The sequence below is a fragment of the Vombatus ursinus genome, unplaced genomic scaffold (genome assembly GCF_900497805.2).
Source record: "Vombatus ursinus unplaced genomic scaffold, bare-nosed wombat genome assembly UNPS02006779.1, whole genome shotgun sequence".
NCBI lineage: Eukaryota > Metazoa > Chordata > Mammalia > Diprotodontia > Vombatidae > Vombatus > Vombatus ursinus.
In genome coordinates, this window is record NW_020946557.1 from 21,643,015 (window position 1) to 21,656,928 (window position 13,914).

A 13,914-nucleotide genomic window follows, 5' to 3' on the forward strand; every position below is an offset into this window, starting at 1 on the left:
CTAGCTGTGTGACCCTGGACAAGTCACTTCTCAGGGTCCGTGCAACTCTCCAAAACTATAATTTTCAGCGCAGCTGTGGCTCTGCATTTGTGAAGTTAGATTTCCTTACCAGGAGTTTCCTACCTCAATAAAATCACAGATCTTATCCAAAAATGTGTGTGTGTGTGTGTGTGTGTGTGTATACACACACACAAACATATGTATATTTTTGTATTCACATACACACACATTCAACAGAAGCTACTTCTTCTTTAGTGTCAACGTCCTATTTTAGGAATATCTGAGAATATCATTGAATCCAAACTCTTGAATACTATCTTATGTTCTCTGTTTCACATTTTCTTTTGCCTTTGGCTCTGAAAGCCCCAGTTGCAGTGGGACTCAGAGAAGCAATTCTGTGTGTTTTGTGACTGCAACCCTCTTGGCTCTGTATCATCTCACTGCGACAGGACTGGAAGATGTGTCTGTAAATCAGGATTTGTAGGTAAAAAGTGTGAACTCAGCAGGCAGGTGCATAAACAGGAGGAGAAGCAATGGATGACCCAACAACTACAAGGTCCTCCCCCTCCTCCGAGGTGGGGTTCTGTCAGCGCAACAGGGTGCCCTCGGGGGGCCTATAGGCCCCAATCTCTGGTAATCCCAAAGGCACTGCATGAAACGTGTCTCAGCATGGATTTCTCTGTGTGCTGTTGTTGACATTTTTTGTCTTTGTGCACCTGGCATAAAATAGGTGCTTAATAAATGCATACTGAGCAATGGTTCCTGGACATGCCTTCATTGCATTATGCTGAGTTAAGATTGTTAAGTCTGCACATTGTGAAAGTAGACATAAATTGACTGACGGCTTCAGTTTTTGAAATGTGTCTTCCTAAGGCCCAAGTTGGACCATCCCATTTCCCTGCTTAAAAGCTTTCATTGGCCCCATATTGTCTCTAAGGTAAAATACAAACCACAGAGCCGGGCATTGAAGACCTTCCTTCCCCAGTCTGGGTTTCCACCTTTCCATATTTATTTCCCATTACTCCCTTTATCGTCCTCTTTGATCTAGCCAAAATAGACTACTAGATATTTCTGCCTCTATGTATTCATAAAGGTGATCCCTTGTGTCTACATTCCTTCCCTCTGGTACATCACCTTTCAGAATCCTTATCCTTCTTAAAAATTCAGCTGAGTTCCGCTCTTCCAGAAAGCCTTCCCTTATCTACACCCTGACCCTTGCTGAAAGGGCTCTTTCCATCCTCAAATGTTACTAGAATAGCTTGTCTAGAATATCTTTCCATTGCCCCCATCCTTAAAAGTTGTAACCCTAGCAAGAGAACTCCTTGAAGGTAGGTTTTTTTTTTTTAATTTCTTTTATATCTTGAGTGTTTAGTGTAGTAACTTGTCAAATATTAGGTGCTTAATAACTATTTGTTGTTCTACTCTAGTACCTCATTGTGGTATATCATGACCCTTAGTTCTCAAAGGGTATGTCTAAACCCTGGCAGCTCCTGCCAACCTGAAAGGACATCAGTGGATATTGCAGGGGAGAGGGGATAGAGAGAAGGAAGTGGGAGAAGGAAAGGGAGAGGGAGAAACAGAGAGACTCATAAAACATGCCAGCTCTGGCATGAAAGTTTGTAATTTGCAACATTAAAGTATCCACATGCCTGAATAAATCTTACCAATGTTATTGGATTAGATACTCACCTAAATCAGCTTAAAATACAATGAAGGCTCAATTCAAGATAGCAAGAAAACATGTAGCATGGTGTCCCTTTTGACTTATTATTATTAATTACTATCTCATCAAGTTTTGTTTTTATGGGTTCAGAGGGACAATCTCTCTGCTAATCTCTTTTCTAACAAAAATTAGGAAAGACATAATCAAGTTTTCTGAACAGTTCCATCAGGTCTCATTTTTAGTCTTATCCATCTTTTTTTAAGATCTAATTCTGGTGTCATGCTTTAAAACAAGATCTGTCTGGAGACCATTGTCTGTCATTCTTGTATACATGTCTTGAGTACCAATGCTTACATACAGGCTTGCAAATATAACTGCTCTTATAAAACCAAGAGCTCCTTCTTTCTGGAATGGAGAAAAGGAAGAAGAAAACCAAGGATTGATTAGTTTAAAGAAAAAAGAACTTCTCCTCCTTACCAATCTTCTAAAGAAAATAAATGCATTCAGCCAGTTGCCCAGATATTTTTAGATACCTAAATGTTTGCCATTACATAGATAAAATATCCAGGTATTTGTACTGAATTTTTATCTGGATATTTTACTGTGTAGATGGAAAAAATTAAAAAGGGTACAAGAAATTTTTTTTTAAATTTTAACAATTTTCCCATTTTCATTTATGAAATATAAAATTTCAGAAAATTTCACAACAAAGTATAGTTCTTTAAAAACAGTATCATTTCTTAGGGGAAAAAATCATTAGTCTTTAAAACGCAAAAATCAGAAGAAAAGCAGTCCATTCCATGGCCTCTTTCCTGCTCTCCTGACTCCAGCACAAAGCCCTGTTTCAACCTTTCAGACAATCTTTTCCTCTGTTTTCACCTTTAAAAATAGAATTTATGAGAACCTATCAAACTTCTTATTGAGAGCTGAGCTCTAGACTCTGCTTGGTTAACTTTAATGCATTAATCTGAATGTCTGGTTGGAGATCTTTGTTATTCATGTTTGTTTTCTGAGTGTGCTTTTCTTACCCTTTGAAAGTAATCTCTGAGGGTGGTTACTGCAATTAGAAATGTAATTACTGAATTTAGGTAGTCTTTACTCTTTAGTAACTTGACTTGATATCTTTTTTTTTTAATTATAGCATTTTACTGTTTGGAAATTCTATATAGGAAAATGCTTCTTATTGATTTTTTTTTTACAAATTATTTCATACAGGACTCTTTGGGTTCTTTGGTTCATTTTAAAAGTAGGGTGTACTACCCTTTATTCTATTTCCTGTCTGAGCTAAACAATATCATACTGTCACATAGGATCCTCTTTTGCCCTTTTTTTCTTTTGCTAACATCACTAGCCATTTGTCATTTCCATGTGGGTTTGCAAAAATTTAGAAATGGAAAGAGAAAAAAAATGCATAGTAAATAGAAGTTTAAAACATCATGCTTGGATCTTCAACTTGTCCAACCTGTAGCAAAATTTGAAATCACTTTAAGTTTCAAGAAAGCTGATTTTGTGTTCTATTTTTATTATTCCCAATCTTATTGTCAACATAATGAATATAATAATGAAAATGATCTTAGTAATAAAAATTAATTTTTTCTTGGCTGATATGCAATCAACTTCTGAAGTTTCAGAAAAAATAGGGTAGAGAAGTTAATGGAGTCTAATGTTATATTTGGAGTAATTTTCTATTATTTTATTATGCTTTAATCTCTATGCCCAAGAGAGCTGGGGTAGTGGCAAGCTGACCTGAAATGCAAACTTGGCATTCTACAGTGAAGATGCTTTGAGTTTTTCTAATAGTAATAAAGGAGGGTTTGTGCTTAGCTCTCTTCATTTTCATACAGTCCCCTTATGATCAATTGCACATATTTGTAAGACAGCAGCCTAGTGTTAGGGATTGCAGGTTGTGACTACAGAAGACTGTTTTCCTCAGTTCACAGATAAATAACTTTTATGTGGATAACCCATGAAAATGAAAGTTCCTTTCTTTAGCATATCTTTAGAGATTTGTCGTTAATAACCAACTCTGGGAAAAATCCCAACTAATTTATGATTTAGACTTTGATGTGCATGTATTTCCCAAGACATTTCAGCAAACATGTCCCTAACTGCAAATAAAGTGAATTTAGTAAATAATCGTACTGACTTCACTCATTTTTTTGCAAACATTTCACCTAATGGTCTCAATGTCAGCTGGACCCTAACTGTGCCTGGAAAAATAACGAACTGCTTACTGTGATGGAAGATAAAATGGATATTTTGTCACAGTGTTTGAAACAGATTGGATTTCAAAATCAAAAATTATTATTGGCACGTACATTTAAACAATTGGTGTGCAATCAAATAAACTTGAGAGTGATCCAACTGTTTCATTTTGCTAATAGACACTACTGCCTAGTTACATTTGTACAATCAATGGATCATAGATTTAGAGCTGAAAGGGACGATTTAGTCCAGATCCTCTCGTTTTACAGGTAAGGTAACTAAGGCCCAGAGAGGTTAAATGACTTCTCTAAGCCCACACGGGCAATTTGTGGCAGAGCCAGGATTCAAACCCAGTTCTTCTGACTCCAAATACAGCACTCTTTCCACTGCACCATAAAATACTTTCTAAAGTGATGACCAAGAATTTCTTTTTGTTTGGTCATATGTTATTTAGGATTGAATAGAAGAGATATCAGGTCAAGAAAGAGAGAGATAGAGGCAGAGAGAAAGATTTTTTTTTCCAATTTTTCTGAAGCTGTTTTAAAATAAGATCTAAAGCATCTATACCAACTTTTGTGAATCTATAATCTAGAACCTGAAAGAAGTTAGCTAAATCTAAAAGAAATGAAGCTGTGAACAAGGGAGGTTTTTAATTAAAACTGGAAGCCACCCACGGCTTCCATCTTTTGGACAGGTCATTGCCATGACCTTGGGAGGTGTGGGGAAAGGTTAGTTAAAATGTTACAGGCCTCAAGATATTGCCCCAGTGCTGCCCTCGCTTCTGATGTGACTTCAATTTAATAGTCTTTCTCCTTTGATACAGTAGGAAATGTCTATTAACTTTAATAACAGCCTGGCTGTCATAGTAGTAGCATAAAAGAGAAAACCCCACAGCCCACAATTCCCTCTTTTCCCACCCGCATGCTTTGTTTAACTGTTATGATTTTGACTTATTTGTCCTTAACTGGTTTTCCTTTTGCTTCCATGCCAGCCTCAAACCTTTGGTCTACAATCCTCCCGGGGCTGTGCTCCCTGCAACTGCAATTCTTTTGGATCCAAGTCTTTTGATTGTGAAGAGAGTGGGCAGTGCTGGTGCCAGCCTGGAGTAGCAGGAAAGAAATGTGACCGGTGTGCACATGGCTTTTTCAACTTTCAAGAGGGAGGTTGCACTCGTAAGTAAACAACTATTTCCCTTCATCTCATTATTTAAAACTTCAGGGGGAGGGGAAGAAAATGCTCCCTATTTATTTTCAACAACCTAGAAAGAAGCAACAGTAGGAGAAGAATTGCTATTGTGACATGATTCCCAACAATTGGGAAGAACTGATTGCTAGGGTGAAATGGTAGGAAGTTTAATGGTGAAGTCACCATTTGTTCCTGAAATCTATGATAGAGAATAAGGGAATAGCCAGGCATCATTTGATATGTACCTTAGCTTTGGGGAGAGATTCCAAAAGTTTCAGAAGAGGTAGAGATAGGCCTATTATCCAAAATCCCATTCAAATTAACACTATTTGAAATTATAATTATGTAAAATATGGTCATTGGTTCCAGCCCAATGGAAACATGCAGTCTGAATTAAAATAATGAGACCACTTCACAGTATTCACTATTCCCACTAATTGGTACCTAGCTATACTCAAGATTAGTAATATGCATAGTAAAAACACTTCGCTCTTGTTCAGTTCAAGTAAGCTGATCCAGATGAATTAATTACCTTCTGTGGTACTGGTGAATGATTACTGAATCACTTCAATGATATTTGAAGATTGTGGATCATAGGCTGAAGAAGGTCAAATGTCTCAATTTTCAAAGAGAAGAAAATAGATTCAGCAAACTATAGGCCAGTGAAAGTGACTTCAATTCCTGGCAACATTCTAGAACATATTATCAAAGAGATAGTGATCATCACACATAGAAAAGGGTGATTACACAAAGCTAATATGGCTTTATCAAGAACAAGTTATGGCATACCAATCTCATTTACTTTTGTTGAGACATTTCCTAACCTGATAGGTCAAAGATTGCTATAGATATCTGAATTTTAGCAAAGCATTGGATAAATTATCTCATGCTATTCTTATGGGAGGGGGGAAATTCAGTGACATCAGTTAGATAATAATATAATTAGATGGCTTCAGATCTAGTTAAATGGCCAGACTCAAAGAGTAGTCATTAAATGGTTCCACGTCAAATTAAAAGGAATCCAGTAGAATGCCTGTGGTATCAGTTTTTGGCCATATACTGTTTAACAATTTTGGCTGTGATTAAAAAAAAGAAATACAGAGTATGCTTATCAAATTTACAAATGCCACAAAGCTAGGAGGAATTGCTAACACACTGGATGAAAGAGACAAGATCCAAAAAGCTCTTGACAGGCAGGGCATTGGGCAGAATCTGATTCAAAGAAATATAATTGCAATTAATGTAAAATCTTACACTTGGGTTCAAGACATTGACTTCATAGGTATATCTATATATGTTAATATGTTGAACTTGATAGCTGCTAAAAAGTTCCTACTCTAACATTTTGCGATTTGGCATACCAGCAAAACAAGTACACTTATAATTATAAATATATATTTATAATTATATACTTATATACTTATATAAGTATATGCTTATTATATCCCTATAAAATAATTTTCATGAATCTATAGAATGTATTATTATTCATCAATTATAAACAATGCAACTTATACTAATAACTCACATTCATATAGCACTTAAAAGCTGTAGTTTTAAGTGTTTAACCAAATAAAAAAATTATCAACAATCCATAGTCTTCTTTGCCTTATACTCAACCTCCCTTCCTTCCTCTGTGTGTGTGTGTGTGTGTATGTGTGTGTGTGAAGAATATGCACACACAGGACCTCTAGGTCTTTTTCTGCAAAATAAGAACCAACAAATAATTTTCCCAGATTTCCAATATTGGTTGGATCAGATCTCAGGCTAAAGAATGCACTTGGAATCATGAAGACCTGACTCTGAATCCTGCTAAAGACACTTATTAGCTAGATGACCCTGAGCAAGTCACATGAGCTCAGTCTCAGTTTCTTCATCCAAAGAATCAGGATAATATTACCTCTTTAAAGAGCTATATAAATGTTAGCTGTTATTGTTTTCAATATCATCATCATTATTATTGATGCAACCACCTCATTTTATAGATGAGGAAATTGAGGCCAAGAGAGGTAAAGTAATTTGCTTTTGCTGGCCTATCAAGGGGCCATCTTTTATTACAAATGGAGATGGAGGCAATTTGAAAGATGACTGCAGGCCAGAAGGGAAACAATGGAATAGCTCTAAGTCTCATGCAGTAAGATATTTTGTATTTCAGAGAGTACAAGCTGATAAATTTCAGATGATTCCCCTATGCGCACTTGTTAAATGTCCTTCCCTTATGCACACTTGTTAAATGGTCTGCTACCATCTTCTTGGAAAGCAATAATTATGTAGAAGTATTATGTGCCCACTACTACAGTATGTGCCAGACACTATTCTAGGAACTAGGAGTAAAGATACAAAGAATTAAATAATCCCTATTCTCAAAGATCTTACATTTTAATGGGGGAGATAGTAATAAACTGTCCCAACTTTCTCAGCCATGCCATTAAAACCTTATCACCCTGGAAGCACACTCAACCCCTTCACTTCACGCATTGGTGATTGTCTGTTTGCTCCCAGAACCTCCAATTTGAGAAGCATGCCCAGGCCAGCCAGGTCTTATTTCCTCCCCAGGCCGAATTCCTGACTCACCCAGAATTTCTCTAGAATTAAAACTTCTTGCACATAGGGACTATCTTTCTGTCTGCTTGAATTTATATTCTCAGCAATTAACACAGTGCCTGGCACATAGTAAGGACTTAAGAAATGCTTGCTGACTTCTGGACTTCATTAAGAAAAAACACACTAGAGAAAAAAATATCAGAGAGTAATAAAATGCCCCTAATTTAGACACCACTAATTTAGGATTTGCAACCAATAACTTGAGACAGGATCCAGAGCCAAGGCTCGTGGCTACGTGTGGCCTTCTAGGTCCTTGGGTGTGGCCTTTTGACTGAGTCCAAATTTTACAGAACAAATCTTTTTATTAAGCAGATTTGTTCTGTGAAGTTTGGATTCAGTCAAATGGCTGCACTTGAGGACCTACAGGGCCACATATGGCCTTAAGACCACACGTTCCTCCATCCTGGTCTAGACTATCATTTACCTTTGCTTAGCAAAATCCATTATAAAGCTTAAAGTAGTACAGAAATGAGTTATTGTTATCATTTCATATGTATGATATATATACATGTGTTTATTATTATTACATATAGTTATATACATACATATATATAGAAAGAGCCTCTTAAAATCCTTTCATATCTTTCATACATGGGACTAAATATAAGTGATATTCAGTCATTAAATTGAATTGGAAGCCCCCAAATAATTGCTGATTGTAATAGTTACGATTTATTAGTATTTAGATGACTGTAGGAGGAATGTTTAACATGCTTAAGGGAATCAAATGTTCCCAGAAATCCTCAAACTCTTTAAACTCACCCATTTACATAGGGACTGAGATTTTAATTAGAAATTATACTTATTTATCCATTATAGTGGGGTCATTATATCCATTATAGTGGATGGCACAGTGGATAGAGCACTAGGCTTGGAGTCAGGAAAACTCACCTTCCTGAGTTCAAATTCAGCTTCAGACACTAACTGTGTGACCCTGGACAAGTCACTTAACCCTGTTTGTGTCAGTTATTTCATCCGTAAAATGAGCTGGAGAAGGAAATGACAAACCACTCCAGTGCCTTTGTCAAGAAAACCCCAAATGGAGTCACCAAGAGTTGGACACAACTGAACATCAATAACATCCATTATAACAGAGGCAGATAGTGTGAAATAGTGGAAAGGGTCAGAAAAACCCGTATTCAAATCTTGACCATTGCTTACTTGACTTGCGAGTTAATTGGATTTACTAACAGTGTAACTGCAGCAAGTTCCAGATTCTCTGGGCCTCTGTTTCCTCCTATATAAAAGAGTTGGAAAAGGTAATTTTGAAGGCCTGTGACAGAACAACAACAACAACAAAAAAAAAAAAGCCTAAGAAACCAAGACAAAACTATTAAATTTACTTGACTTAATACTATATTAACTTGAAAAAATAATGAAGCTGCATTTTTGTAAATGCATAATATATATTAAAATTTCTATTGTTTGTGTAATAGTGCCTCTAGCCATAGACTATACAGATGAGAATATTAATATTCTTCTAGAGGGTTAGTATTATGCTAATCACTTTGTTAAAGGCAAAATTAGCAAAGAGCCTAAATCACAGAATTGGACAGACTGGTCTCCCAGGTCGTATTCTTTATTCCACATGTAAAGCTGACTTGAATCATGATATATTCCCAAAGGAGTCACAGGACCTGGTTTTGAATATATGCTTTGTTATTTATTACCTGTCTGATTGTGGGCAAACCATTTAACTTCTCTGGGCCTCAGTTTCCTCACCTGTAAAATGAGGAGATTGGACTAGATGACTTCTAAGGTATCTTGAAGCTCTAAATCTATGATCTTATGATCCCTCCCAAACTTTTTGTCCAGTGTTAACATAGAATGTCTTTACAATATCTTACTAATATCAGCTCTGTGAAAGTTAATTTACCATCTCTCACCTTAAATCTATTGAGTCCAAAAGGTTTATAGACTCTCTTGCTGCAGGCAGGCTGACCTATCTCAACACACCATATAACTGAGTATAAAATTCCCATGGTACTGGTGTTCTTGCATTTACCTCACCAAATTTCAAGTCCCCTCTTTTTTCTTCATTCTTTTCTTATAGAAGACTAAACCAAAGTCCATTAGCCTAAGAGCAGCAAGGGACTAAATAACATATAGACAGGAAATAGAATCCTTCATTTAGACAGCTTTGAATTCTTTAGAACTTTCCCTCTATACCCTGGGAGAAGGGAATGGAGAAAGATGAATCTATTATTTGTTCTGCACCCTCCAACATTTCAAGGAAGGAGCAAGCTAACTACACAGAAATAAGGCAGATGGTAAATGCAGCCCCTAAGACACTTTGCACGCATAAGTAGTGTTCATGGCAAAGCACTTTTTTTTAGACTTGCATAGTTGTAAAACACTTGCTGATGCAGATGATTTTTGTCTTTTATTAAGTTCAAAAGAACAAGTCTTATACCTTGTTTACAATTCAGCTGTATCAATGGGAAGGAGTGGAGGAGGGAAAGCAATTCTGTAGAGTATGCAAAAATATCAGAAGCAATCAGATTGCACGCCATCTTGGGGAGGGAGGTGGGAAAGGAGAGGAAGAAAAGTGTAAAACTCAAAAGCTTATAGAAATGATTATTGATAAATCAAAATAAATTAATTAATAAAAATAAATTTTAAAAAATATTAGAAGCAAACCCCAGATGAACAAATATCACCATAGTCATGATCCATAGAATTAGGACAGAATTAAATAGGATTATTTTTAATAATCCATGATAAGCTGATAAATGTTTTAGAACTTAGTTGGCGAGCTGGAAAGGTTTTAATTTAGGGAATTAGGGGAAAGGCAAGGTCATTTCAACATCATCTGAAAATTATACTGATCATTCTTTATTTCTTGTCTTTTGTTTTCTCTCCTGTGAAGCCTGTGAATGTGCCCATCTAGGTAATAACTGTGACCCAAATACTGGCCAATGTATTTGTCCTCCCAATACCATCGGAGACAAATGTGATAAGTGTGCACCGAATTCTTGGGGCTACACCATCATCCATGGCTGTAAGGTAAGCGGGCTCACTCCTTTCTGTTTCTTTGGTAAAACCAACTAAGGGCCTATGTTTTTCTTTAATGAGGAACTAAAACTGCAAGCCTAAATTGACAAAGCCTTCCAGAATCATTATTGTGCTATGAGTTTTGATACTGATGAAGATCAGTCTTGGAAATGGGAACCTGTATCTAAGCAGCGTTAAATTCTGGTCATGCAGTCACTGATTTTTTTTTTTTTTAGAACTATCACAGTTATACTTTTTCATAGTAATACATATCATGGTGCAATAACTATATTCCTGAAATGTCATAAGTGATACTTTTATAAACTGTGTTCTAAGTACATTGAAGGAATTTAACCATTTAAGGGATTCCTGAGACAATTATAAGATGGATAGCTACATAAAGCAAACAACCATATCCTTACTTGTCTCTTTGGTAAGTCTGAATTTTTACTTACTGCGTTTTCAAAAAACATGGTTCACATTTATTTTCTTCATTAAGGAAAAGGGTGTAGATTTTTGTACATTTTAACATTCTAAGATTAGCATCATATCAGGTCCTATTTATTTTGAAGAGTTAAGGTATAGAATTAAATTGTCTGACTTCCTAAAGGCCTGATCTAATAGCACTTCTCCAAGATACATAAGCTTTTTTTCATCTAAAAAATGTATTTGAGCATATGTTACAAGCAGGGGTTGTGGGAAAAAATGTGTAACACACTTTCAAGTTTAGTCTTCATTATAAATTTTCTCTGTCACTTTTTTTTTTAAGTTTAGATGATGAATAAAACAAGCCCCAATTAGTAGTATTTGCCAATTTCCAAGGTGTAAAAGCTTACACTGAAAATTTAACAATAGGACTCCAGCGCATCCTGATTATAAGGGTATAGTTGTTAAATATTTCTTCTGTCTCTTCAGATCCTAGTTCCCAGTGATTTGGCAAGTGCACCACCGAAAATTTGGCGACACATTTTGCTTTCGTATATTCAGCCTTTAAAGAGCTCGTAGTTTTCTACCTTCTCTCACTGAGAACTTCTTTACCCCTCCTCAAGAATAGTGTCCTGCCCTTTCCTGAGAAAGGCATGCCCTTACATTTAAATACTCATTGATAACTGTTTTCAGAATTACTGTCAGCAAATACCAGATACATTAAGTGCCTTCATGTCTAAACTGGTGCCTTCATATCCAAACTAGCTTGTTCAGAGTTTAAACTATTATCTTATATTTCTTTCCACTAACTGTTGAATACTTTAGAAAAATTAAGGTCTTTATAAATGATGGGTATTATTTAATAGTTTTTGTCTATAGGGTAAAAAGAATATTCAAATCTTTTTTGTTTTGGAGGCAATTAGGGTTATGTGACTTGCGCAGGGTCACACAGCAAGTAAGTGTCTGAGGCCAGATTTTTTTTTAACTCAGGTCCTTCCGACTCCAGGACTGATGCTCGATGTATTGCACCACCTAGCTACCCCAAATATTCAAATCTTGAACCAAATACTGTCAGTTTAGAATTACTCATGGCATCATACATCTAGAATTGAAAGAGAACCCAGAGTTCATTTAGTCTATCTATCCTCTTCACTTTACAGATGAGGAAATTAGATGACTTGCCCAAAGTCACACAAGTAACAAACAACAGTCAGGATTCTAAACCCGGATCTCCCACAATTCCAAGTTTAGTACTTTAAATTCCACCCACCATCTCCAACACTACACCATTTCTTCTAAAGTAGTTTGCATTCCTGGAGCATATACCAAATGAGAGTCACAAGTGAGCAGTGACAAAGAGAAACCAACATGGCCAAGGGAAGTGTAAAGGACACCAAACTTAGAATCAGAAGACCTGAGTTTGAATCCTAACTCTTTCACTTATTACTTGTATGACCACAGGTAAGTCATTTGACCTGTCAAGGTCTCACTTTTCTCAAATTCCTTAAGTGAAAAGGTAATAGTAGATGGCCTCTGAAGTGCCCTCTAATCTGAGATTTTATGATTCTCTCCTCTCACCATCATATCACCAAAAGATATTTCTGCCCCACCACCCAATTCTATAACTGGTATGACTTTGGCCAAGGAGAATCCTGTCATGAACAATGAAGGGTGATACCAATAGGGAAGGATGTTACAAGTGCCTACAATAGTGATCTTCTCCTCCCCTCCCAATCTTCAGTAATCACGTGTATACTACAAGTGTTCTTTTTGGTGGTGGTGTTATTCTTGAATAAATTTTCTCTTGAGAAGAACATGATTTCTGGCAACCTGTAAATTACTTCAGCTTCACAAAGAACACATGATGGGGTGACATCTCTCCCTGGAAAAGAGAATTCACTTTGCCTGTTTGTCTTTTATAGAAGTTCATTTTTATAAAGTTTATGGCACTTCTATAAAACCTAAGAGCTGCCAAGAGTACTATCTAAATAAATAATGATGTATGACATTGGGCAAGTCTCTTCATCTCTCTAGGTCTCCATTTCCTCATCTTACAGATGAGGATTTTGGACTAGTTAGATGGGCACCTTCAGCCTTAGATTTATGATCTTATAATGGCTAGTAAGTGCTAATATAAATGTTACCTACTACTAATTATGTTGTTTCAATATCTCTCCCTTTTGACATTTAATGGCTAATTTTTCTTAGCCATTAGGTGTTGACCCTGGCCAAGTCACTTAATCTTTGCCTTACCTTAGTTTCATCATCTGGAGAGTGGGAATAATAATATCACCTTCCTCCTAGGGTTATTGTGAAGATCAAATGAGATATTGGTAAAGTTCTTTGCAAACCTTAAACTGCTATATAAATATTAGCTATTTTTAATTATTATTTTTGCTAAAACCTAGATCAAGTTTTATTTTTGACACATACTGGCTGTATGATTCTAGGCAAATCATTTAACCTTTCAGTTGTCTAGAAAAAAGTACAGACCTGGCATGGTTAAGGAGTTTCCTCATCTCAGGGGTTACCAGTACTGATGAAATCACAGATCCAGGCCTATTCCTATCCATTGATAACACTAAATGTCCCTACATTAGGCATTTGGTCTGATGAGGCAGATTTGAAGATTCAAGTTCATAGTAATTCTGCCTTCAGAAGTTTAGTCATGAAACAGATGAAGAGTTCATGATTAAGCACCCAATTGGAGAGAGCAAACTCTCTAGCAATGAACTGGGGAGACGGAAATCCAGCCGTGTTCTTGGAAAGGTCACTCCTATATGGCTCCTAGAGGTCAAATACCGGTGTTTGTGAGAAACCAGATCAAATTAATCTGA

General features: G+C 36.3%; 1 protein-coding gene across 2 annotated transcripts in view; it reads left to right on the top strand.

Annotated features, from left to right (window-relative positions):
- LAMA2 (laminin subunit alpha 2) overlaps positions 1–13,914 on the top strand; it is a 793,905-nt gene that overhangs the window by 527,120 nt on the left and 252,871 nt on the right. For both annotated transcript variants that reach the window (XM_027848591.1, XM_027848592.1), the window contains exons 21-22: positions 4,860–5,040; positions 10,527–10,663. In XM_027848591.1, the coding sequence (XP_027704392.1) occupies positions 4,860–5,040; positions 10,527–10,663 (318 nt within the window). The remainder of the gene's footprint in view (positions 1–4,859; positions 5,041–10,526; positions 10,664–13,914) is intronic.